Source organism: Mesocricetus auratus, unplaced genomic scaffold (genome assembly GCF_017639785.1).
Source record: "Mesocricetus auratus isolate SY011 unplaced genomic scaffold, BCM_Maur_2.0 Super-Scaffold_100008, whole genome shotgun sequence".
NCBI lineage: Eukaryota > Metazoa > Chordata > Mammalia > Rodentia > Cricetidae > Mesocricetus > Mesocricetus auratus.
This window is the reverse complement of record NW_024429192.1, coordinates 69617964-69644805: the sequence shown is the minus strand read 5'-3', so window position 1 is coordinate 69644805 and position 26842 is coordinate 69617964. Positions and strand designations below refer to the sequence as shown.

General features: G+C 46.6%; 1 protein-coding gene across 5 annotated transcripts in view; it reads right to left on the bottom strand.

Annotated features, from left to right (window-relative positions):
• Abcc5 (ATP binding cassette subfamily C member 5) overlaps nt 1-26842 on the bottom strand; it is an 81176-nt gene that overhangs the window by 36691 nt on the left and 17643 nt on the right. For 2 of the 5 annotated variants that reach the window (XM_005071653.4, XM_013114470.3), the window contains exons 3-14: nt 25828-25985; nt 25502-25657; nt 24629-24776; nt 19974-20207; nt 19657-19830; nt 18930-19077; nt 18068-18216; nt 17177-17284; nt 13327-13683; nt 9850-9921; nt 626-750; nt 441-513 (exon numbers count right to left, since the gene is read on the bottom strand). In XM_005071653.4, coding sequence (XP_005071710.1) covers nt 441-513; nt 626-750; nt 9850-9921; nt 13327-13683; nt 17177-17284; nt 18068-18216; nt 18930-19077; nt 19657-19830; nt 19974-20207; nt 24629-24776; nt 25502-25657; nt 25828-25985 — 1902 coding nt within the window. Of the gene's footprint in view, nt 1-440; nt 514-625; nt 751-9849; nt 9922-13326; nt 13684-16694; nt 16766-17176; nt 17285-18067; nt 18217-18929; nt 19078-19656; nt 19831-19973; nt 20208-20888; nt 22427-24628; nt 24777-25501; nt 25658-25827; nt 25986-26842 lie in introns of those variants that run through there. The other 3 variants (XM_021228135.2, XM_013114472.3, XM_021228136.2) reach the window with 3 other exon arrangements.

Here is a 26842-nt window from a genome sequence, read left to right as displayed (position 1 = left end):
TCCCACCACCCCCACACCTCACAGAGGCAGCTCACAATACAGCCTTGGCTTGCTATGCAGACCAGGCTGGCTTCTACCTGCCTCTCCTTCCCGAGTTCTGAGATTAAAGGCATGCACCACCATGCCCTGCTAAAAATTATTTAAACAGTAAAAACAAAACCATTTGGAATCTGAATGGGATGTGCTTATTTGCACGACATGTATTTAAGTATATTCACTAGTATTTAGGTATGTAAATACCTTAAACTGGCAGTGCTGATATTTGTGTGCTGATCAACAAACGCTTTACTAACAAATGGTTCAGGAGAGCAAAACTCCCTGTGTGGCTCTTCCCGGGGAGACACCCTCCTAGGAAGGGATCTGGCATATCCTTGCAAAACTCTCCAAGCCCTCCCTGCTAACGGTGCTACAGTGGCCTGCCAGGGGCAGAAGGCTTGTACCTCAGTCAGGTCGCTGTTGGGGAGAATGGCCAAGTCAGGCCGCAGGCAACAGCTGTTCAGCACTGAGTTGTATCTGAAGAACACAAAGTGACAGAGCATCAGGGACTTGATTACAAGAAGAGATGGGGGCTGCCTTCTCCCACGCGGGGCCAAAGGAAAGGTGGTAGAAACCAAACACGTCTTACCTTTCTTCATCAAACTCCTTTCCAAAGAGAATGTTGTCTCTCAGAGTAGCATTGAGGATCCAGGCCTGCTGGGCCACATAAGCAAAGGTCCCACTGACTGCAATGCTGCCCTCTACAAGTGTCATCTAGGGAGATAGACATCCAACGGTGTGAGTCAAATATCACCCTCAGCCAACAGACAACACTTCACATACCAATGGTGACTACAGGAGTCGAAAAGCTTTAGCCACTTCTAGGATTTTTCCTGCACTAAAGAAAGCTACAGCAACAAAGAAAGCTATCCTTACCTACGTGAGATGGGAGCTAGCTAGCATAAGCCACAACACAACTGCATGTACACCCTGCACTCGGCAATCCATGGCTATGTCGTACTCTCTAACTGTAAATTAACTTCACTATGAAAGTACAGCTGTGGTGTCTGATCTTGGTTGTCAGCCTGACTACATCTGGAATAACAGCTGGGCACACCTGTGAGGAATTTTCTTTCTGGGAGCATTTGCTGTGAGTGGACCCACCCCCACGCTGGCCACACAGGCCGGGCAGCCCACATGAAAGGACACGGAAGAAACAGCTTCTGCTTTTTGCCTGCTTGCCCTCGCTCTTGTTGGGAAGCCCATCTATCCTGTTTCTGAGGCACTCCTTCACTGGTATTAGGACCAATTTCTCTGAGATTCTGAAACAGACAGAAAATGAGCTGGGACATCCAGCCTCCTGAACTGAGTAACTACCAGATTCTTGGTCTTTCTTTTGGGGAGAATCATTGTTGAACTAGTGAGACCTCATCCTGGAAGCTACTCAAATAAACTCGTGTGTGTGTGTGTGTGTCTGTGTGTCTGTGTGTGTGTGTCTGTGTGTGTGTGTGTGTGTCTGTGTGTCTGTGTGTGTGTGTGTCTGTGTGTGTGTGTGTCTGTGTGTGTGTCTGTGTGTGTGTGTCTGTGTGTGTGTCTGTGTGTGTGTGTGTCTGTGTGTGTCTGTGTGTGTCTGTGTGTGTCTGTGTGTGTGTGTGTGTCTGTGTGTGTCTGTGTGTGTGTCTGTGTGTGTGTCTGTGTGTGTGTCTGTGTGTGTGTCTGTGTGTGTGTGTGCATGTGTGTGTGTGTCTGTGTGTGTGTGTCTGTGTGTGTGTGTGTGTCTGTGTGTGTGTCTATGTGTGTGTGTGTCTGTGTGTGTGTCTGTGTGTGTGTCTGTGTGTGTCTGTGTGTGTGTCTGTGTGTGTCTGTGTGTGTGTCTGTGTGTGTGTCTGTGTGTGTGTGTCTGTGTGTGTGTCTGTGTGTGTGTGTGTCTGTGTGTGTGTGTGTCTGTGTGTGTGTCTGTGTGTGTCTGTGTGTGGTGTGTGTGTGTGGTGTGTGTGTGTCTGTGTGTGTGTGTGTGTCTGTGTGTGTGTGTGTCTGTGTGTGTGTGTGTGTGTCTGTGTGTGTGTGTGTGTGTCTCACGCATGTCACTGGCACCCACACCTGACAAATGCCAGTAAGTTAACAAATGAATAGACTGATCATCAAATGGTACCCGGTTTTCTGTTGTATATATACTTGTTTATCATCTGTTGTACATATAGTTATTCTATCTGTTCTGTTCCTCTAGAGAACCAAAATTAATGTAGATTGTGGTACTGTGAATAACCCTAGAAAAACAGAACTATAAGGATGAATCTTGTTTTTTTTTTTTTTTTTTTTTTTTGGTTTTTCAAGGCAGGGTTTTGTTTTGGAGTCTGTCCTGGAACTTGCTCTGTAGACCAGGCTGGTCTCGAACACACAGAGACCCGCTTGCCTCTGCCTCCCAAGTGCTGGGATTAAAGGCGTGAGCCACCAAGGATGAATTCTTAAGTATTGGAATTGGCTTTCCAATTCGCCAGTACCTACAGTTATTGAGGCCTCTCCTAGAAGCATAGAAAGCACTAAAGAACTATTGTGTGAACTACCTGAAGAACATATCAGATAAATACATTTGATTATCCTGATTCACATATTGTAAAAAACAAGGGATTCGGGGCTGGAAAGATGGCTCGGAGGTTAAAAGCACTGACTGCCCTTCCAGAGGTCTTGAGTTCAATTCCCAGCAACCACATGGTGGCTCACAACCATCTACAATTCAATCTGGTGTATATGTAATAAATAAATAAATCTTTAACAAAAAAAAAAAACAAGGGATTCGGTGACTCAATGTATACAACTTTTGATAATTTGTGGAAAAACCTAGGAAAACAATGATGCTGGTTGGTTGCTTCTAGAATCTCTGGGTAAACTGGCAGGAAAAGAAAGACCTCGGTGATAAAATTAACCAACTTCTGGCATCTCAGGATCCAATACAAAGAAAAAGAATGAAAGAACTGACCGGCTCCTGGCGCGAATAAACAGTCTAAAGGTCTAAGTGTGCCCTGGAGGAGGATCAGAAGCCACAGTTGTGGAAAACCAAACCACAACCCGTATCATCAGATTGGCTGAATTACAACAAAAATCCAAGTCTCAGCCTCGAAGGCTATCCATGGTCAAGGGCACTGACTGGTAAGAAACGGGACCCTGTGACTTGGATGGAGACGGGTGGACCCTACGGAGGCTGAGAACTTGAACCCTCAGATTCTGAAGGATTTAACTCAGCAGAGGGAGCTCCCCCCTCTACCCCTACAGTACTGTCCTTTCCTCCTCTGCCTGGGGAACTAATCCTACATTGTCTGCAGGGAAGGTCAGGGGAGGTAGAAAGTGAAGTCCATGAGGAGGTGTTCGACACTACTAAAAGCTTAGTGAGTTTGCTAATTCATTCAAGCAGAAGTCTGGGGTATTCGTGTGGGAATGGGTTTTTAAGGGTGTGGGATAATGGTGGAAGGAACATAGAACTGGATCAGGTTGAGTTTTTCTATATGGAAGGACTGATGGAGACTCTAGGTTTAATAAGAAAGTTTAGAAAAGTGTGCAAAGTTGGGCGTTGGTGGTGCACGACTGTAATCCCAGCACTCGGGAGGCAGAGGCAGGCGGATCTCTGCGAGTTTGAGGTCAGCCTGATCTACAGAGCGAGTTCCAGGATAGTCTCCAAAGTGGCACAGAAAAACCCCGTCTCAGGAAAAAAGAAAGAAAGAAGGAAGGAAGGAAGGAAGGAAGGAAGGAAGGAAGGAAGGAAGGAAGGAAGGAAGGAAAGTTTGTTCAATTGATTGGCTGCTGGAAGGGAGCTAGAGATGCTGGACACCCTTCACTTACTGTTGATAAAGGGACTTGGGAGGATCAGTGAATCGCAGGGTTAGAATGGGTAACCTGTATAAAACCTAATTCTCTATAATGGGAAGGCCCAGAAGACATAGCCAGCACTAATGCTATAAGATTATAAGATACAAAATGTTGAAGGGAGTGTTAGGTCCAGAGTGTCCCCCCGCTCCCCGTGGCAGTGCTGGTGACCCTGTCTCGAAAAAAAAAAATGCAATGGGCTTATGGGGCCTAGGCACAATAAGGCCACATGGCAACACTGAATCACTGGAGCTAAGGTGACTGTGGTTTCCACAATGGCAGCCCAAGTAAAGTGCTGACCTGTAACAGGCAGCACAGGCAAACTGACTTTTATGGTGGCATGGTTCAAATGGATTCTTCAGTCTCCAAGATGGAAATAGAGAAAAAGTCTATTATGTTTCTGTTTGATCTGAATAAGCAGAAAAATTACCAAACAAATGAAGCCCACATTTGATAGCAATAGGGAGTCTCAATCTATAAGCCACTTTCCAATTTGTAAAGTCAGAACCCTGAGAATGAAGATCAGCCAGATCCTTGATTGAACCTCAAGATCCCTTGAAGAAGGACCTTGATAAAATATATAAGAGTTTCACTGTCTAGACTTTCTCCCACCTTTCCCCCAGAGGGACCTATGACCTTTTCATAAAGCAAACCATATGCTAGGGAAAAGAAATGGTCAGACTTTCTAGGTGTATTGGATACAGGTTCTGATTGAAACTGATTTTGGAAGACGGCAAGAAACATTGTGGCCATTCAGTTTAAGTAAGGTCTTTGGAGGTCCAGGACTGATGGAGTCTTGGCTAATATCAGGGTTACAGTAGGACAAGTGGATTACCAAACTCATTCTGTACTTATTTCCCAATCCCAGACTATGTGGTTGGGATAAATACAATTAGCAATTGGCAGAATCCCCACATTTTTTCCATGACCCATGGGGTAGCAGCTATTCTGGTCAGAAATGCCAAATAGAACATATTGGAATTGCCTCTGCCAGGGATAATAGTGAACCGAAATCGATACTGCATCCCTGGAGAAATGACAGAAATGAGTCCCACTGTAAGACCTTGAAAGAGGTAGGGGTGGTGGCTCCCACATCTCCCTTTAGCACTCCTGTCTGGCCAGTACAGATCATAGAGAATGACTGTTGACTTACTGAAAATTTAAGTAGTGACCCCCATTGCTGCTGCTGTTCCCAGATGCAGTGTCCTTACTTGATTAGATTAACACACCTCCTGGATGTATACCTTCACTTTTACCTTAATGGTATATCAACTCTCCAGCCCGGTTTCATAACCTAGTAAGAAGGGATCTTGACTGTCTCTTCCATGAAATATCACACTGGTCCACTATACTGATGACATGATGCTTGGACCAAGTGAGCAGGATGGAGCAAACACTTTGGACTCATTGGTAACACATATGCATATCAGAGGATGAGAAATAAATCCAAGCAAACTCAAGGGCCTTCTACCTCAGTGAAACTTCTAGGAATCCAGTGGTGTGGGACATGCAGAGATAGTCCTCTCTGGATGAAGGATGAGTCTTTGCACCTGTCTCCTCCCACCACAAAGGATCAGCAAAATACTTAGTGGGTGTGGTGTCTTGAATGAGAATGCCCCCACAGGCCCCATGTTTTGAATACTTGGTCCCTGGTTAGTGGAACTGTTTGGGAAGAATTAGGAGGTGAGGACTTGTTGGAGGTGGTGTCACTAGAGGCAGACTTCTTGGAGGTGGTATCACTAGAGGCAGACTTCTTGGAGGTGGTGTCACTGGAGGCAGGTTTCTTGGAGGTGGTGTGTCACTGGAGGCAGGTTTCTTGGAGGTGGTGTGTCACTGGAGCAGGTTTTGGGGTTTCAGAAGCCCACATTCTCCGTTACCTTTCTCTGCCTCGTGTTTGTAGATCAGGACATAAAATCTCAGCTACTGCTCTACCTCTACGCCTGCCCACCTGCTGCCATGCTGCCTACCATGATGGCCATGGACTCACCCTCTGAAACTGTGTGAGCCAAATAAACTGTTTCTTCTATAAGCTGCCTTGGCCATGGTATCTCTTCACAGCAATAGGAAAGTAACTAAGACAGGGGCTTAGTTACTTGGATTTGAAGACAGCACATTCCTCATGTGGGTGTGTTACTCTACCCCAAATACCAAGTGACTCAGAAAGCTGTTAGCTTTGAGTGGGACCTGGAAGAGGAGAAGGCTCTTCAACAGGTCCAGGCTGCTGTACAGGCTGCTCTTTTCCATGGACCATATGATCCAGCAGACCAGACGGTACTTGAGGTGTAAGTGACTGACAGGGGTTCTGTTTGGAGCCTTTGGCAGACCCCTGGAGGTAAGTCATAGAACCCCTTGGTATTTTGGAACAAGGCTCCACCATCATCTGTAAGCAACTGTTCTCCCTTGGAGAGACAGTCCTTGGTGTCCTGTGGGGACAATGGGCCACCACATTACCATGCAACAGAGCTGTCCATCATGAGCAGGGTATCATCTGACCCACCAAGCCATTAAGTAGGACATGCCCAGCAGCAATCTATTCTCAAACAGAAGTGGAATATGCGTGACTGGGCCCAAGCAGGTCCTGAGAGCACAACCAAGTTACAAGAGGAAGTTACTCAATTGCCTCTGTTTCTAACCATTACAATGCTGTCTGCTCCCAAGCATGCCCCTGTAGCCTCATGGGGTGTGTCCTATGAATGGCTGACAGAGGAAGAAAAGATTAGGGCCTGGTTTCCTGATGCTTCTGTACATTATGCAGGCAACACCCAGAAGTGGACAGCTGCAGCGTTAAAACCTTTCTGGGACAACCCTGAAAGATTCTGGTGAAGGGAAACTGTCACTGTGCACAGAACTTCGGGCAGTACACATAGTTACACATTTTGCTTGGAAAGAGAAATTGGCCAGAAGAGTAACTGACTATTCATGAGCTATATCTAGTAGGTTGGCTGGATGGTCAGGGAGTTGGAAAGAACGTAAATGCTAAGGAAAACATTTGGGGGAGAATTATGTGGACAGATCTCTCCAAACGGAACAAGCATGTGGCAATAGTTATGCCTCATGTAAACATTGACCAAAACATGATTTCAGCATAAGAGTTCAGTGATAGGATGGCCTTTCCTGTCAACAGTCAGCCTTTTCCCAGTCATCCCTGTCACTACCTAATGGGTCCATGAACAAAGCAGCCAAAGTAGCAGCAATGGAGACTATATGTGGCAGTCTGAATGAGAATGGCCCCCATGGGCTCGTGTTTGAATACTTGGTCCCTAGTCGGTGGAACTCTTTCAGAAAGATTGGGAGGTGTAGCCATCTTGGAGGAGGTGTCTCTCCTCCAATTAAATGTCTTCTTTTATAAGAGTTGTTATCTTTGATATGGTGTCTCTTCCCAGCAATAGAGCAGTAAGTAAGACAGTATGCATGGGCTGGACATCATGGATTTCCATTTGGCAAGGCTGACTCGCCTACAGCTGCAGTTGAGTACCAGGTATGCCATCAGGAGAAACCAACACTGAGTACCCCCAACATGGCACCATTCCCTGGGGTGACCAGCCAGTGACCTGGCAGCAGTTTGACAATGGACCTCTTCCTTTGAGTAAAGGGCAACACTTTGTCATTAGCAAACAGAACCTTATTCTGGCTCTGGCTCTGCTTTCCTACACTAATGCTGTCAAACACCATCCATGGGTAGCACAATGCCCGTCTACCATCTTAGTATTCCACACAGCACTGCTTCCGCAGAAGAAACTCACTTCACAACTAGAAGTAGGGCAGTGAGCCCAGGTTCATGGAATCCACTGGTTTCAGCATGTTCCCCACAATCTTTTTTTTTTTTTTTTTTTTTTTTTTTTGGTTTTTCGAGACAGGGTTTCTCTGTGGCTTTGGAGGCTGTCCTGGAACTAGCTCTTGTAGCTGGTCTCGAACTCACAGAGATCCGCCTGCCTCTGCCTCCCAAGTGCTGGGATTAAAGGCGTGCGCCACCAACGCCCGGCTTGTTCCCCACAATCTTGAAGCAGCTGGCCTGACAGAACAATCAAATGGCCTTTGAAGACTGTCCGGGAAGAAAGGTAATATTTCAGAAATATGCCTCTGCTCAGCCACAAATTTTAGGAACTCAGAACTTCTATTGTCTTTTAGATGTCTACCTCCAGGTGCCTGGCCTTGGTGGGGAATGGCTCCTATTTTGTATAACAAAAGACCTAGGTATTGGTGAGTCTATACCCACCCTGAAGGCTAGTGAGATGTGCTGATAAGGAGTGTCTGAGGGCTTGAGGACTGTGCTGCTTAGGAGTGTCTCTAGGATTAAAGGAAATATTTCCAATCAGCCCTATATACATAATAAATGTCTTCTGCCATTACACACACACACACACACACACACACACACACACACACACACACACGCACACACGCACATGCACATGCACACGCCACCAGTGAGAGCCCTCCTGTTATGGCCAGATGTCTCTGTCTCGTCCTTAGCGTTGTTGGGTAGCTAGGCCTTCCCTCATCCACACTCACCCACTCAGGGTCGGACCTGGGGCTGTTCGGGTGGTTCCGATCATAGCCACAGAGACATCAGTCCCGAACAGATGGCCCCTGCAGCGTGGGACTGGCTGGACCCCGGCAGAAGGCACAGTGCCAACTAAGTTGCAAGAAGCTGGAGACCTGGTAAGGGTTCTCCAGAAGTGGGTATATGCTTTAAATCAGCATCTAATATATGGTATGGTTTTCCCACAACCAGGATGCACAGGACCAGGAATCAAGGGCTGAAAATGGAATGGTTCCACTCATCACCCCTAGTGAACCCAGTAGTACATTTCTGATTCTGTTTCTGAGACCTTTGATTCTGGTGGCCTGGAAGTTTTGGTTCCAAATGGTGGGGCGCTCCTGCCTGGAGACACAATAAACATTCTACTGGACTGGAAGCTCAGTCCCCCTGCCCCAGGCCACTGTGTACTTCTGGCACCCTTAAACCAACAGACTAAAAAAGGGTTAATAGTGTCAGGAGGGGTGATTGTCCAGATTGTCTGAAGGAAACTGGACTCCACAATGGAGGCAGAGGACTACATCCAGAGTGCAGAAGGTCCTTTAGGGTGTCCCATGTTTAAAATCAGTGGGAAACTGCAGCCCAATCCAGGCAGGATGACAAAGGGCAAAGACCCCTAAGGAATGAAGGTATGTGTGGGTCACTCCTCCAGGGAAAGCCAAGACCTGCTGAGGTGCTGTCTGAGGGTGGAGGAAGGCAGTCATAAATACATCTAAGGCCATGTGATCAGTTGCTAAAAGTTAGACTGTAACTGACATGAGCATTTCTACCTTGTTAAGAATGCATTGGTGCATGTATACATCTACATTAAACGATATTTGTGTATTATTTCTTCATCATGTAATGCAACATTGATTGAGATAGTATCAGCAGTTATCACACTACGTTATGAGACACTAAAAAAAATCAAGCATTCCTTAAAGGATATTGCCGCCACCTAATTTAAAATTATAGTTGGGGGTTGTACGTGGGACAGTTATGTCATCAAAGTTACAACCTAGTTACTGTTTTTCTGTACAAAGTAAGCATGGCATCAGGAGATGTGACCCCATGAAGGAGTGTCAATCACAGAGTTAAGGCTGAGGCTCAAGTGAGGCTGGGCTTCTGAATCCAGTCCTGGTGCCTGACTTAAAGGCTCTGCTGCAGTGGGCAGTGTCTGGTCATCTCTCTCATCTCTGCTACTTCCATTCCTAGCACACCCACAGCATCCATCTGATAGCTACTTCCGATAAGAAAAGGCACAGGGAACAAATGACGCCAGGTGGCCCATCTCTTAGCGACCCACCCGATAGGAGCCGTACCCCTTCCAGACACAAGGCTGAAAAGGTGGACAAGTGAGGCACAGCATAGACACCGTCCCTTTGTCCCCACCTCTACTGACTCTTCAGCAGTGCAGTTTGTTTTTCCTGAGACGTCTGCCAAGCAGAGCCCAAGAAAGAAGTACGAAATACCAAAGAAATAACAAAAAATCTTACCTGGCCTAAGATGGCTGAAATGAGAGAGGTTTTTCCGCTTCCCACACTGCCACAGATTCCAACCAGTTTGCCCTGGACAAAGCACACAGAGAGAAGGACATCAAGAAACCACCAGCCACACATCCTGTGACCTTCCAGTCAGCCCTTTGGAAGATAGCTGCCACATACATCACTGGCACCAGTCACTTTTAGAAAGTGTTAGCCTCTTGCCAACTTTAAGGAGCCAAAGTTCTGGTCTTTTTCTTTAAAATTATTTTCACAAGACAGAACTCTTTAAAATTATTTTATTGTAATTTTCCCTCAGAATTTATTCTATTTTTAGTAAAAACTATATGTATTCTATCCACTAAAATATAATTTTGTTATTTTGTTTGTTTCGCTTTGTTTTTTCAAGGCAGTGTGTCACAGAACTCAATCTATAGACCAGGCTGTCCTCAAACTCAAAGTTCCACCTGCCTCTGCCTTCTGAGTGCTGGGCCGAAAGGTGTGCGCCACCACAACTGGCTCAAAATATAATATTTTTATACATGAAGCTTCTCTGTAAAATACATCTAAAAACATGAGGAATATTTATGCTATCAATCACCAAGAAGAGTAGACAGTGAAGCTTGGGAGTTTCTAAATAGTCATCTTGCAGTGTCCTCAGACAAGCAGGGCCAAGAAGACCCCAGCGATCCCACAATCTGCAGATGCCTAAGGTCTGTCTACACACCCCTTGTGTACCTCTGTGCATAAGGCCTGCACACACCTTCCGAGCAACTTCCAATCACCTCCAGATTACATATAATATATATAATACAGTGGAAACAGTTGCTATATATTGCTTAAGGAATGATGACAAGAAAAAAAGTTGTATGTACTCAGTATATACAACTGTTTCCCAAGTATTTCTAACTGTGGTTGGTTTGAATGTATAGATTTGCAACCAACAGATACAGAGAGCCAACCGTATATGAAGGTAAGATGATAAATCCCCAATCAGTAATATAAGTTTTTAAAGACAGATAGTTGACTTTTAAATGTCTTTTTATCTTGTATGTATGCATGTTTTCCCTTCATGTATATCTATTCCTGGTGTCTGTAGAGACCAGGAAAGGGTGTCAGATCCCCTGGAACTGGAATTAAAGACAGTTGTGAGCCACCTTTGGGTGCTAAACATTGAGTCCAGGTCCTCTGGAAGAGCTGTCAGTGCTCTTAACCACTGAGCCATCTTTATACTCCTGGCTGTCCTGGAACTCGCTCTGTAGACCAGGCAGGCCTCAAACTCACAGAGATCCACCTGCCTCTGCCTCTGGAGTGCTGGGATTAAAGATGTGTGCCACCACCTCCTGGCAACAATTGACTTTCAAAGAGAGCTACTCGTTTGGCAGTCCTGTGTCATAGTGATCAAGGCCCCAAGAGAAAGAGGGAGGGTAGGGCAGTATGTGACTAGAATTCCAACTCTACCCATACCTGCTAATTGCATATCCCAGCGTTTCAAAGCAACACCGTGGCTCTGTGCCCCTCATTGGACTAAACACTGGAGGAAGGTTAGTTACTCACTGAATCAAGTATTACGTCATAAACGGAAGAGTAAATTCCAGTTGAAGATGAAAAGTCATTTTCTAAAAGAGCTGACCAGGGATACAGTGGAACTGCCCCAGCAATCAGCAGCAGTTATCAAATAAGAAGCTGGCTGCTAAGCATGAAATAAAAGCCGACAATGACCTGTAAGTGTTACACTACACTGACAGCTTCAGGTGGCCACCAAGGACTGTCTTGCTCATGCCTGCTAGGAGCAGGAAGCTTTCTGCTGCCACCTTGGTCTACCTCTGGGTCTGCCCGAGGCGCCTCCAGTCTCTCCGATGCTGCTATGCACTGCATCAGAGCCCCCTTCCAGCACTGCAGGTGAGCACTTCCGCCTCCATCACCTTTGGCTACAGGCTCCCACATCCTTCTCCTGCACTAGAGCAGCAGCCCCTCCAGGCTTTCCTGGTTTCCTTGTCTCTCTGCACGCTCTTCTGAGCCCAGCAGGGCATGTGTAAGTCAGGGCTACTTTTGCAAATCCTCCACCACCTTCGTTCCTCTGAGGGTGAAGTCAGGGCAGGGTGGGAGGCTCCATTTTCATGGCCTGCTGTCACCTCCCACACTCATCCTCTCCAGGAACCAGCACACTCCAGATGGAGACGCTTCCGCTATGCCCACTCCCATCGCCTTTTCAGACAGGAGTCGCCATGCACCAGGTTCTCACAGAGATTCTACCTCAGAGTCCCCTGAGCTGGGACTGCTGACATGTACCACCCAGCCCAGCTAAGGCATTCTTCAAACGGAGCCTCTCCTTAGGAAACCTGTTGGAAACGCAAGCACGATAGTTCTTGTCCCAGCGCCTTTACCTATCACAACCTGACACAGAACACTCCCCTTGCTTGTTTGTGTCTGTCCACTGGAGTGTAAGCTCCAGAGAGAGCTGTGACTATGCAGGTCTTGCTGCTGTATTCACAATCCTTCAACAGCATTTGGTGTAAAGTTGGCACTTAAAAAAAAAAGGCTATTGAATGAATGAATGAAAACCCATCTGGTGCCCACTGATGATATGGTCCTCTAAACATGAGGCTAGGTTGCAGTCATAGTCCGAATCATAATTAAGCCCTCAACCTGAAATCTCTGTTCCAGCCACGCTCTGAGAGTTCAGGTCTGTACTAGCTGAGCGAGCTATATCATATACCCAGACCATCATTCACTTATAATAAGAAAAACATCACAATATAGTAATTAGGAGCAACACTGAGGGGACTAGAGATGGGGCTCAGTGGTTCAGAGCACTGCAGCTTTTTTTTTTTTTTTTTTTTTTTTTGGTTTTTTTCAAGACAGGGTTTCTCTGTGGCTTTGGATGCTGTTCTGGAACTCGCTCTTGTAGACCAGGCTGGTTTCAAACTCACAGAGATCCGCCTGACTCTGCCTCCTGAGTGCTGGGATTAAAGACATGTGCCACCTGGCTACTTGCAGCTTTTTAAGAGGACCTCAGTTCAGTCCCCAGCTCCCACATCAAGTGGCTCCCAACCTAACCCCAGCTCCAGGGAACCTGACACCATCTTCTGACCTCCAATGACTCCAGCACTCACGTACACAAACCTACAGATAGACATATAAAATTAAAAAAAACAAAGCCCAATTCTCTGTGATGTACACGCTGGTGGTGACAAGGAGCCCACACAGTTATGGCAGCAGCTGGAATGAGAACGGCTCACATACAGTAGCCAGGAGCCAGCACACAATCTCCCCATTAGTAAAACGAGCATCTCACGAGATGATCAGTTACCAATTCTGCTGCTCACTAAATGCTCTTGATGCAAAACCGCTTACAGCCAGGGAACTCTGCTTAGAGGGAGGAGGCCGCAGGGTGCCGGAGCCCGCAGGGTGCCGGAGCCCGCAGGGTGCCGGAGCTCGAAGGGTGGGGTGATGCCGGAGGCGGTGGGGGTGTACAGGCAGGTAGCTCACCTCTTCGATTTCCAGGTCAATGTTGTACAGTGTCCTCTGCAGGCGCAGGTTCCCTGTATGGATCTGCTTGCCTTCTTCCTCTTCCGGACTGGGTCGCTCGTCACTGTCCAGAAGGAGCTGTCCCTTCTGCTCTGCCAGCACCGCCTGGTGCTCAGTGTGTTGCGGCTGCCTCGACTTCTCTTTCTTGCCCCTGGTAGCCCTCTTGTCTTTTTTCATTTTGGGGGTCAGCTTGGGCGAGTTCTGTACACTGCAGTGGCAGGAGTCCCATGCCAAGGTGGCATTTTTCATCTCTATCTTGATGTGAGGGCTGGCCGGTTTGTTCTTTACCATGTGAACCTCCTCCATTAGAAACAAACTCTGATAGGAGTTGTGAGAGAGGTGCAAAGATGAGACACTGGATCAAGACCAGGGAGACAAGCTTATGGTGTACACTCACGCAGCAAAACACATCAGGCTACACAGTGGAAGGAAGCTGAAGAGCAAAAGGTAGCTCATTAGTGCAGCCTCACCTCAGGACTGACAAGGGGTCTCAGGGCCTCGACCACTGACCCAACCCTCTATGCTAAGTTACACACTGAGGCTCCCCTACTTTTCCTGCCACCCTAATGCGGAGCAAAGGATGTTTAATAACTGATGGGGATATGGGGTCCCCCATGCAATCACTCGTAGGTTCCTGAGTCACGGTGAGGAAGCCCAAGGGGTGTGCTGACCCTGTATGCAGACCGTCACCATGCTTTGTCCTTCCAGACCACTTCTGTAGAGCTAACCCTACATACTGTCCTCACTCATGGCCTGGCACCTACTGAGACTGGCAGCAGCTTGACTGCTAGGCTTAGAAAAGGAGACCTAAGCTAAGGGCCTCCGTGGAAGAGAACCGCTCTGAGGGAGGAGAAGAGACTCTTCTCGCCACTCCTGCTGAGTTATTTCAGAGGGAAGGAAACATCAAACAAGGAGCACGTCCAAAGTTAGAGTTGAGACTCTGATTTTAGTTATACTTGGACCCCTCTTCCACCAGGAATGCTTACAAAGCACCATCACAGAGGGATTTCCAGAATGTCTTTTAAAAGTTCATTTAAAACATTAGAAAATCTCCAGAGAAAAGATGGCTTGCAGGATGAGGACTCTGCTAAATCCCTAAATCCCCCAACTTAAAGTTCGCAAGCACTAGTCAATGGAATGTTTATCCCCTTTCTCCTGGATCCCAGGATCTGCTTTGAAGAAGAAGGGTTAAGCAAGGGTTTCCCTGAACTCAACAAGGACAGCAATAGATGTGCTAGCATGGACGAGGTTCTGGGAGCCCACGAGGCCTCAATCCTACACAAAGAACTACAGGCAACTAAGGAATTCTGAGAGCCAAGAAACAGTCCTCCCCAGGGAAGAGCATACCAACTGGTTATCCAGTACCAAATGGTCAGCTCTGAAAACACACACATAAGTAACGCTGTATAGACTGAACAGATATACATATATGTATATGACAACAATTAATGAAAACAACAGGCCATAAAGTTGAAAGAGAGCAACAAAGGATATATGTGAAGGCTTGGAAGAAGGGGTGGGGGAATCATGTGATTATAATCTCAAAAAATAAGAGAAAGAATTAAAAATAAATCTTAAAAGAAGAAAAGAAAGGGTCTCATGTAGTCCAAGCTGGCCTCAAGCACCCTGAGCCCCTGACCCTCCTGCCACCACCGGCTGGGATCACAGTCTCTTTTCCTGTAAATCTCCCTGTGTCCTAAGCATTCCAATTCACAACTTTCCACATTTCCCAGAGAACGTTCACTGTGGCTAGAGCCTAGGTAGAGCCCGTCTGTGAACAGCTGTGGAATTCGCATTTCCAGAGCCTTCCTAGAAACTGGCTGAGAATGATATCAACTATTCTGACAACTTCACAGAACAAAACCACAAGTGGGTAGAGAGTCCATCGCTTCTTCCTCAAGAGCCATTAAAAGGATGAAGATGAGAAGATACTGGTGTCTGCAGTGTAGACAGATTTCCCTGTACCCCCACCCTGCTTTCCACAGCCCTCATGTGCTGAGTCAGACAAGGGTCTCACAACACCTCAGAGTGTGTCAGCTGAGGTGTACACCTACAGAGCAGCAGTCTCAGAGCACAGAAACTACCAACCTCACTTTCCACGAGGGAGCTGACCACTGACACCGCTTCCTAGCCCCCCAGTGAGGGATACACCAGTCACCTCAGCACCTGGGAGGCTGAGGCAGGAGTACTGTGAATGAGAGGCCAGCCTGACTCAAAACAAAGCTCTTTACAAACCAAGGAGGAAAACGCGCTCATTTTCATTCATCAGGGAGTGCTCACAGAGCTGCCAGACACAACACAACACACTGTTGCTCTATGCCACCTGATAATACATGGTCTCACTTAGAAGGGAAAACTTCAAAATCAAGGGGGTCACGAGACTACTTTTTGTCCTTATTTCTTTATCCAAAACTCAACAAATTCCATTCACTGCCAAGGACACAGAAACCAATGGGGGGGAACCTGGGTCACAATCTTCCCTTTCTTCTAGGACTGGATATTGTGACTTTGGTGAGTCAAAGCTCTGGCTGTCAATAGATCAATCTCCTATGACTCTGGCTCTTGTTTTGAGCGCCAGGAGGGGAGGAGGGATACAAGAGAAAGGGTAAACTCTTGGAGGAAGTTTTCTTGACCCAATGCAAGTCACCTGATTAACTGTAAAAGGAAACAATTGAGATCAATTCCAATAAACTACCCTAACCTCTATGGGGACACCCACTGTTCTCCGGGGACGCCCACTAATAAACTACCCTAACCTCTATGGGGACACCCACTGTTCTCCGGGGACGCCCACTAATAAACTACCCTAACCTCTATGGGGACGCCCACTGTTCTCCGGGGACGCCCACTAATAAACTACCCTAACCTCTATGGGGACGCCCACTGTTCTCCGGGGACGCCCACTAATAAACTACCCTAACCTCGATGGGGACGCCCACTGTTCTCCGGGGACGCCCACTAATAAACTACCCTAACCTCGATGGGGACGCCCACTGTTCTCCGGGGACGCCCACTAATAAACTACCCTAACCTCGATGGGGACGCCCACTGTTCTCCCCGAGCCTCTTAAGGTAGTGACAGTCGCCCATCAAGTCCTGGAGCTTCAACTCCACTATCAGCAGAGGGACGCCTGTCAGTGAACGCGGTGCTGCTTCTCCTTTTGGAAATTAGTCAATACCTGCTTCCCTCCACCCTCCCAGGTAGCTCCCTGGTGTTACGCGGTTGCCTTATTCCCCTGTGTTACACGGTTGGTTGTATTATTCGGAAGGTACAAAGAACACAGAAAGGTCTGATCAACTAACCACGCAAGGAAAAGAACTGGTACTTACTTAACTGTACTTCTCAACATGATCTAGTTTTATGACTATTTCCATGTCACTGCGTTCCCTGCCTCATGTAGTGGCAATCACTGGGTAGGAAAAAGAAATATCAAAAGGACTCAGCATCGCAACCAATCAGAGTGGCAGCAGGAATGAAGTAGGGGTGGGGTGACCGACAGCCACCTGGCTGTGCTGGTCTGCGTGTAAGCCACTTAAAGGCTAAGGAGATGACGGTGTATATCCATGTCGGGCCTGGCAGAAGAGTTCCCTCTGGAAAGGGAACACCACCCAGAACCAGACCAACCAGGAGATAAAAATGCAAATTAATTTTAAATGGCATTACTCTCATCCCTTAATCCAGCTGTCTCTACCAGAACCTAAGGCAAACCAGGGTCAAGCGTAGCTGGCCTGTGTGGACTCTTGGAATACAGGGCACAGTGAGCTGTGCTGAGGAGAGCTGTTGATCTGGGAGAAGGGCAGGAGCCACTCACCTTAAATCTGTCAGCAGCAACTGACGCTTCCGAGAGAGACTTCACAGAAAATGGTGTGACTTTTAAAGCAAAAGTCATGGAATTGAAGACAGTCACCACTGTGAAGGCCTTAAAATACAAAAAGAGGTGAGGGCGAGCCTCGTGAGGTTATACACATGGCAGCACCTGTCAGTCTCCTTTCCGGAGGCAGGAAGGCTGGGATTAGCAAGTGTTAGCGCAATCAGTTACACTAACATAATTGGTTTTGTGTGCATGTGTACTCATGTGGGGAGGTCAGAGAACAACTCACGGGAGTTGGTTCCCTCCTTCCCCCACGTGGGTGCCAGTGACTGGACTCAGGTCGTTAAGCTTGGTGGCAAAAGCCAGCTAGTCAGCCTCTCTTACAGATTTTAAAGTGTTTTTTAATTATGTGTACATGTGTGTGAGTGTGTACACATGAACAGGATGTCCTCGGAGCCTGGAACTGGAGTTACAGATGGTTGTCAGATCTCCTGGAACTGGAGTTACAGATGGTTGTAAGCTGTCCAGTGTGGGTGCTAGGAACTGAACTCCAGTGCTCTCTCTACAAGAGTAGTACATGCTCTTAACCTCTAGGCCATTTCTCCAGCCCACATTTTTATTTTAAAGGTAGTGTTTTTGCTTTGTTTTGAATGAGACTTTCATCTAAAATTCGTAATAAACATGAAACACAGGGTCTTCTGTAGTTCCAAAATTGAACCCAAACCTAGGCTGACTGAAAATAAGCCACATTATTTCTGTATGAGGGGTAGCTCCTTATTCTTCTATTTCTCAATGTAAAGATATGAATGAAAAAAAGATCTAATTCTTGGTAGCAGTCTCAAGTGGAATACCAAGAAGAGCAGAATGGATCCATAAACAGTGTCTCTTCACCTGCGCCGCTGTGAGGTGGAAACCCAGGCTCATGTGAACAGAGAATGTCACCACACTGGCAATCACCACCACAATGGGGGCCACTCCAACAGTGATGCTCTGAAAATACCCGGCTTTTTCCAGGATCCGACGCTCCTCCTCTCGGATTTCTGTGAAAAAGAAATTCACTCTCAAGCAAGTCAAAACACACTTTGGGATACTGTTACTCCACCACCTGTGAGGTGTCTATAAAACTTCTCAAATGCCACTCTGTCTAAGGCCCAACTTCCCACTCATGTTCCAGACCTGTTTGAACGCCAGTGTCATGCTAGCTACCCTGACAGGTTTGTATGGCATATACACTGAATATGCAGTACAAACATATATATGGAGCTGACACCGAGAAACTTGTAACTGTATCAAGCATTTTAAAAGATCACAAAATGAGCCCTAGGAAGCAACAGAGGTAGGCACAGAGTCCAAGCATCTTGAAGCCTAGCTCATCCCTCGGGGCCACACAACCACCTCCGGCATCTGAGCACCACACATACAGAAGGTTTAAGAGCAGGGCTCTTGGCCATGGTCTTGACACCACTTTCTGCAATGGCTTCCTAGCCAGACCACAAATCAAGTACTGGGCGAGAGAAAGATTATTATAGCTACATTTATACTCAGCATTCTAGCTGGCCATAATATCTTGGACAATAATCAATTTCCAGGTTCAAGTCCCTAAGATCTCTTTAAACATAAATGATTCTATATGAAGATAACAGACACCAGCAGTCTAGTTTCTAATGTGCTCAGGAAGCAAAGTACATGAATGAACAGACCCAAAGAATCCAAAACCCTCTACTATATGCACAAGGGAGGTCTTTAAACTCACTTTGAACACTCTGAGAAAACGCTTTGACCCAGGCATACATTTTTATAAATTTAATGTAGGTGAGAACTTCATTCATCTTCTGGACACGGTCATCTGTGGCAGCTATGCCCTTTCTCCTGAAATACGCAGTAAGCCGCGACACGAACATCTGGAAGGAAAAGCATCGCCCTGTAAAACTGGCACCTGCTCCGACTGGAGCGCATCAGGGCCTGTCTCACAGCAGTCTTAAGTTAAACGGGCTTCTAATCCCGCTCCCGAGACAAACCAGATTTCACAGCTGTGCTATTTTTTTTTTTTTAACTAAAGGGACTTCCTGGGCTACAAAATAGTTAAATCTCATCTCCTTGTAGAGCAATGAAGGCCATTAACAATCTGATCTCACAGATAATGACTGCCGCTGTGGAAGCGTGACAGTCACGTCAGCATCAGCTGGACACGCAGTAACTCAATTTGATGGCACTGTGTTACCTAAGGCCAGGCTCACCCGCATGAAATCCTCCGCTTCACCTAGACTCGCTCTGCTTTCACGCCGCTCCCGCCTTTGATGCAAATGACACCTCTTTCCTCTCAATCTCTGTGAGCTGTGAACTGAGCTCGTCTACACTGGACTTCCCCGAGGTGCCTTCCTTGAGAAAAGTCCCAGAGGATATGCTTTCTGTAACTCAGTACCAGTTTTTTGTCCCCCATGAAGAAGTGACCGAGGCACAGCTGAGAGAGGCTCACTCACCATGGCTGGGTAAAAGAGGATAAAAACGGCCGATCCCAGGAAGCCTGTTGGTCCTAGAATGATTACATTATAAATCATGCCCAAGATGGCAACAACAGGTCCTCCAGCCAGCAAGCTGCCCACAGCGGCTGCCTCAAACATCCTCTGCCCATCATTGGAGCAGATGTTGATGAGCTGTAAGATATGACAAACAGTGGGGGGACCTGTAGGACACGGGTCACTGAATTCAGGAAAAGGTCAAGGACAGAGCAGGGACCAAGGCAAAGAACGCAAGCTGGGAGCTTGCTCTGGGCACAAGGCACAGGCTCAGAACTCACCTCTCCCAAAGACTTTTCTTTAATGTTCTTTAACTTCAGGATCTTCTTGAATGCCATGGTCAGGATGGCCCCCCGCAATCGGACGCCAGTTCGATAGTTCAATGCCCAAGTCATCGCAAGTGACCAGGAGCGGACAACTTCTATCAGAAAGAGGCCTAGGACTAACAGCAAGCTGTACTGCAGGTTAGACTCTGCTGCCTGGGTGTACTCCAAGAGTTGTTTCACCATGAAGGCCTACAGGGAGAAACACACACCACTGTCAACATCCCCCACAGCCACCGCACACAATGCCACAGTGTTATGTTAGGTTAGAAAGAGCAGCTCCACAGTACAGTGACCAGCATGTAAATAAAGAAAAAACTGTGTTGTTGGACCAAATATCACCGGCAACCTGTCCACAGGTGCAGGACAGAGGAACCATTTGCTTTTCTCCTCAAGGGCGCCATCATGACCATTACTCTTTCTAATGTAACATAAACCTGTCCATGAGCTGAATTCTTATTCCAGCATCTCCACACATGGCTACATCTCTTTAAATGACATCAAGACCTTTCTCTGAATCCTCTCACACGTGGCTACGTCATCTGATAAGAAAGAACAGTGTACCTACAGTTGTACGGGGAAGAGTGAGAGGTGCAAATCCCTGAAAACAAACACGGGCAGTTTAATAGGACAGGAGAGAGCAAACAAAGCAGACTAGCAAACTCCAGAGACCCTCCCTCCGGCCCTCCCCACGCCCACGCCCTCTCAAAAACAAAAGCATGTTACCTCAGGTAGCATGTGTCTAACACCACCTGCAGGGAGGGAAGACAGCCAGCCCCCAAGAACCACGCGTGCACCTCCAGCTCTGAGGTCCTGCAACGCCGGAGCACACTCACACAGGCACATTCCGCAACAGCATTAAATACCAGGAAGTAGGAAGCAATGTACTTTTATTGAAAATGAAATATATATGTATATATTTATAAAGATACCATCTTTAAAGAGCATCTCACAAACACTGTACAATAGCAAGGGCATTAGGAACATACATGGGAACATACAGAGTCGTACAGGGATAGCCATCACATGGGCCGTCTGGCCTCCAACTTGTAAATACACAGTAGAAAAACACAACAGAGCCGTATCTGCTTCCAGAGTCTGTACATCAGGTTGGCAGCTTTCATCGGGTGGCAATCCTGAAGCTGCAACCAAGTAGATTCTCTAGTAATAAAAACCTTGCTGCTAAGGAAAGAAGATTAAGGAAAAAAAAAAACTAAACTAAAAATTCCCTAATAAGGTACCCGGCATAAAACTGCAGGTGCTGTTGGCGTGCTAAGCTGCAAGGCAACACTTTGCTCCAGACAGAGTACAAAATTCTAGGCAGGCTGGGGCACGGGTGTTGGCATCCTTCCGAGTCTTTCAAGTCCTGCTAGCCAAAACCAATGTTGGCAAAAATCAAACCAAGCTATAACAAAAGACAGCCAAACCAATGCCCACCTTAAAGGAAAAAAGAAATTAAACCCATGCACCCATCTACCCTGTTTCTTACAGCAAGGAGTCCTGGCCGGGGCTGTAAGCTACTAAATGGCACAGGACAGAAGCCAGACAGCTCATCCTGAAGCACCTAACCCTGAATTCCAGAGCCCAGGTTCTGGGGAAATTCATCCTTTCCATTTTCCTGAATGTAACTTAATACCGAATTGTCTACTAGGTCCTAGGAGGTTCCCGCACTTAGGTTCATGTCAAGCCCCGTGAATAGACAACCTGGTCAGATAGGGGATTTCAGATTCTGAGAACTGTTGTAATCCGCCTCTACCCTCCCTCAGAATTGAGATTCAATGTTTGGTCCTCACTGCATAGATTTACTAGCAAGAAGAGTGGCTTCTTTTCCAGTAAGTATCCAAAATGTGGAACTGGGTCCCAAGGCCAAAGCCCTCCTCCTCTGGTGAAGCAACTCAGCAGGGTGGCCTGGTGAAGCACTTCCCACACACAGCGGGGTCTCCAAGGAAGGCCAGCAGGCGGTGTCTGGAAGGACTCCTTCCTTCCTATACCTTTAACACTGGACAAGCAGTCAGCCCTCCCCAAGGGGAGGAGAAGGGAGGTAAAAGACATAGGTATATTCACACTATGCAAAACTTTCAAAGGGGGGGAGAGAGAGAGAGAGGTAAAGAATTGACCAACACAGGGTTGTAAAAAGCAATGACATTCCAAATGAGCTTGTATGGGAGAAAGAAAAGCAGGTTTTCGTGAAAAATCCAAACAAACTCGGTTTTTCTCATTTAAAAAAAAAAAAGTCCTAAGTTTATCATTTAAGTCTAAACTAACTGGAAGGAGACTGGAAATGGTCAGCATAGCTGTCTCGCTGTGGAAAGCATTCCCAGTGAATAAACTTTACCTTACCTGAGCTCTTGGAGAGATCCTGCCCAGCTTGACTTTCATTCTGACCGCAGAGTACAGCCATCCTGAAAATTCTAAAGAACAGCTTCTGTCACTGGTCCCACTACAGAGACACTCCCCCCGAGTCCAGACCCTGACAGCGTGAAGCGAGCTGCGGCTGGAGAGGCTGGGGGGTGGGAACTTACCTCTCCCAGGGGTTCTCACTGTCCTTTCCCCACAAGGCCTGGAGCAGTTAGCACTAAAGAGACTGCGCTGCAGAGGGCAGCCTTCTCTCCGGCAGGTACTAACTCTCTGGACACAAACCCTAGCTGTCAGGCCTGTCTTTTAAACTATCTTCATCTAAGAGGGCCCCAAAATATCTCTGAAAATGTAGGGATTTGGTTCTTTGTTTCAAGTAAGGCCTGTACCCTTACACAGTCTGGTAATGTGCTAGCCTCACACGATCCTGAGGCACCCTCCAGAGAGGACTGGTTGCTGATGTTGTCAGAACCTTGGGCTATTCTGAGGTCAGCATCAACTGACCACATTTAAAAACACACACACACAAACACAACTTGATTGTGTTTCATTTGTTCTGTATATGACTACCAAGGTTCAATGAGACCTAAGGGGATGTTCCATGTTTGGAGCCTATAACTTAGGGTAAGATTTTGGTAAGAAGAGAACAAGCCAATCTGACAACCATGCCCAATCAGAAAATGTGCAAAAATCTAATACTGGATGTTCCTCAAAAGGACCGGCAATGCCCACTTATAGGAGGTTTGCTCACCACTAATGCTAATTTAATTTTATTTTTTTAAACCATTCTGATTCTCCAATTTCCAGTTAAAAAAGAACTAATCAGCATTAGGGATCCAAGTATATTGTTTATACTTTCTCATCATTTTCACAAAGAGAGACAATGGACAAGCCCACAACTTTCTCAGGCCTATAGACCTTCAAAGGCTCTTCCCAAAAGGGCAGACAGAGTGAGGTGTCTATGTGTTCCTGTTATAGAAAGGCACTCGCCTTTCCATGACCATCTAGAAGAACTCTCTAGGTTAGCACCCCAGCGTGCTGCATCAGAGTCAAAGATTAACTTAATCAACCAAAGGGAGCATGCACTTTGTAATTACTTTTTCTGGGGTAAATATTTAATCCCTGAAATCCATGGCATTTTTTCCAAAAAGAATTAAGAAAGTCCATTAGGATTTTATTGAGAAAAGCTGCACACTGTTATGACCTAGATGAAAGAACTGTATGTGACAAGTCAGAGCAGCTACCAGCCCTGTAGTGAACAATGACAGAAGCTCTTCTTGGGGGATGATGGCTCTATGCAACACTTGCCATTTTGGCTAACAACATAACATTTCAGTTACATGGTCCCTTTTGTTTAAAAGTTATATAGAAGTGTTAGGTGGTCAATTAAGAAACCTAATACCAAATCTTTTATTTTCTAAAGGATCATACATTAAAAAGAAGGGAAAAAAAGAAACAAAACACTTGAAAAGTGTAAATTAGTTTTACCTCATCACCATGCATCTTAGACACATACTTACCCCACCATGAACCTCCAGCTTACCCACACACGGAAAATGCACAGTCTAAACAGTACTACTGCTCCGATGCCTCAAGGCAAATATGTAGAGAATGAATTCAATCACAATCTCAAGTGTCAGGCAGCACAGCAGATGCAAGAAACAGTGTCCTGAAAACGCCTCTCCAAAGCCCCCTTAGCCTACACTGCTTCCACATAGGCTGGGGAAACCACGGCTGACACTCAGCACTCACCATAGTTAACAGCCTATACAAAACTAGAACGACTCTGAAAAACTCTGATAGGTTCCTAGTTTCTTCGGTGATCATTTATTTATTAGAGTCATTAAACATGGTAACTGTGCCCCCAGTCATCTGGTATGTCACCAACACAGACTTGCTGGCCCATGCCACACAACACTCAGCTCACTCACTCACAGCACTGCCAAGACATCGCTGTCCTGTCCGCAACTGTTGCTTCAGGTTAGCACGTAACAAACAAGCAGGTCCTGTGCAGGAAGGACCCGTTCAGATTGACCCAGCCCAGGAAAACAAGCCAGTGGCTTCTTCTCCTGCAGGACTGTGTCCTCATCCTTCTAGCTGACAAGCCACCATCCACTCTCCAATCCACTGACCCTCGTCAGTAGCCCTAGAAGCATGCTAACTAGCCCAAAGGCAATCATAACCTCTGCAACAGAGCGGGGTTAGCGCTGGCCGTGGCTGAGCCCCTGGAGATGTTCAGAAAGGACGTTAGAACTTACTGGTCCACTGAAGCCAGCCAGCTGCGTGATCATCAGGCACGCGATGGACAGGATAAGCCTGGTGCGACAAAAGATCCACACAACCCTTCGCAGGGAGGCGGCTTCGGGCCCAACTTCATTCAGCTCCTCTTGCCACAGTCTCTCTAGTCTTAACAAGGGCACAGGTCCTATGTTACACATCTCCTCAGGAAAAGGACACGCCCGAGACCCCCTCCTGCCATCACAGGCTTGGTCATGGCATACACAAATCTCTACGTTACAGTTATGCACATAGCCTCCATCTTGTCGAGAAAAACTCCCTCCTGGCCTGTGTTCACTTACTCCCAAAAGGGAGTGTTTGAAGTATAAAAAACAAGGAGAGCAGGAGCCTTTCCCTCCACTCCTCAAAGGTCTCTCCCTGAATAAAGTATGAAAAAAAAAAACTAAAAACAAAAAAAAAAACTTCCTTTCTCTAGGGCTCCCAATCCTTTCTCAAGAATCCTGTGGTAAAATGCAACGCTCCAAAGTAGGTTTAAATCAGACTTTTAGTCAAAAATGTACTCTGTCACAAGACAGCAACAAAATCTCCCCAGAGGCTCAGGAAGAGAAGTAGGGCTGAGAGAGAGAGACAGAGAGAGAGAGAGAGACGAGAGAGAGAGAGAGAGAGAGAGAGAGAGAGAGAGAGAGAGAGAGAGAGAGAGAGAGAGAGAGCACCAGCCCTTAGTTGAAACACAATTAGAGAGAAATGGAGATATGGCAAAGGTTAGAGTCCACAGGCTATCCACCCTCAGTTGAGTGCCTTAAAGGGCATGGCACTTCAGTCTCCACACTGCTGGCCCGCCCACCTAGCTCAGGCTTAGCATCCAGTACTCAGGGTGGACCAGAGACGCCTACCTTCTGCAGTTCACATCAGAAGACTCATACTTGGACAAAGACCACACATCCTCCATTAACAGCTCCCCCTTCTTGTGAACCACATGGGCCAGAGGAGAAAGCCATGAGAAAGTCAAGTAGGAGAAAAGTCCAGCATTGTCCACTGGGTGCTGGTGCCTAAGGAGAGAAACATCCAACCACGGGGTGTCAGCACACACTGAGAGGACACCCCTCGGTAAATAGCTCCTGACAAATACTAGGCCTCCCCGGCTGTCCTCACTTTAGCCCAAGATTTCAAACCCACTCTCAGTGCTTTGTGGATGAATCATCAGCCAACAGAGCCTTACTTGGAAGTTGTCCGGAAGGGCTTCAGGGCACTCAGGCCATGGTGGTATTTTCCCTTGGTATGCTCCTCATCCAGAATTCGGAGGTGCGAATGCACAGAGACATCCAGGGGAAGGCCCTCAACCCGGGCTGCTGTTTCTAGGGCATCTTGGCATTCCAACTGTTGGTGGGAAGAACAGTCAATGAAAATTAGATATACAGAAATGAGGCAAGTTCAGCTGACTACAACTCAAAACACACCAGCAGCAATCAACACTGGAAACCCCCAGGACACAGGTTAGAAACTAACTCAGCTTGTTAAGAACCCATTGAAGAACATTTGATCTCTCTCACTCACACACACACACACACACACATACAGAGCATACAGAGTTTTTTAGTACTTTTAGGTTTGTAGAACTAAGTGGAAAGTATAGCTTGCATATATCTCCCACATCCTCCATCTCCTCCTCCTATATTACTATCTTCCACTATATGGTACAATCATTACAATGACAAGCAAGTGCTGACACAGTAACTGAAATCCACATGTTATATTTGGTTCAATCCTTGTTTTATACACTCAGGATTCTATATTTTTATCACTCATATCTTTTATCATGGGCTAGGGATGTAGTTCATGGTAGAATGCTTTCCTAGAATACATGAGAGCCTGGGTGGTGGGGCGGACTAGAGTACAAAAGGCCCCCCAAAATTCCCTAGTACCACACACAAAATAAATGATTTTTAAAAATCAAATCTTTGATCTTCTGTTTCCCAACATACACTGAGAGTCAATCCTTTCACCGGTAACTACAAATGGTACTGCAAATTTTCTACTACAAAATTTCAAAGTCAGTTCCAATTAAGCCTAAGAGCCAGGATGTCCTGTCTCCCTCTCTCAACAGCAACAGGAGAGCACAGCACAGGTGTGCAGCTGATTGCCCAGCCAAGAAACTCCAAATTCTCAGTCCTAAATATATAGTCAATGTGATAGCAATCTAGATAAAGAAGACGCGCAGAAAGGAAAGGTGGAAC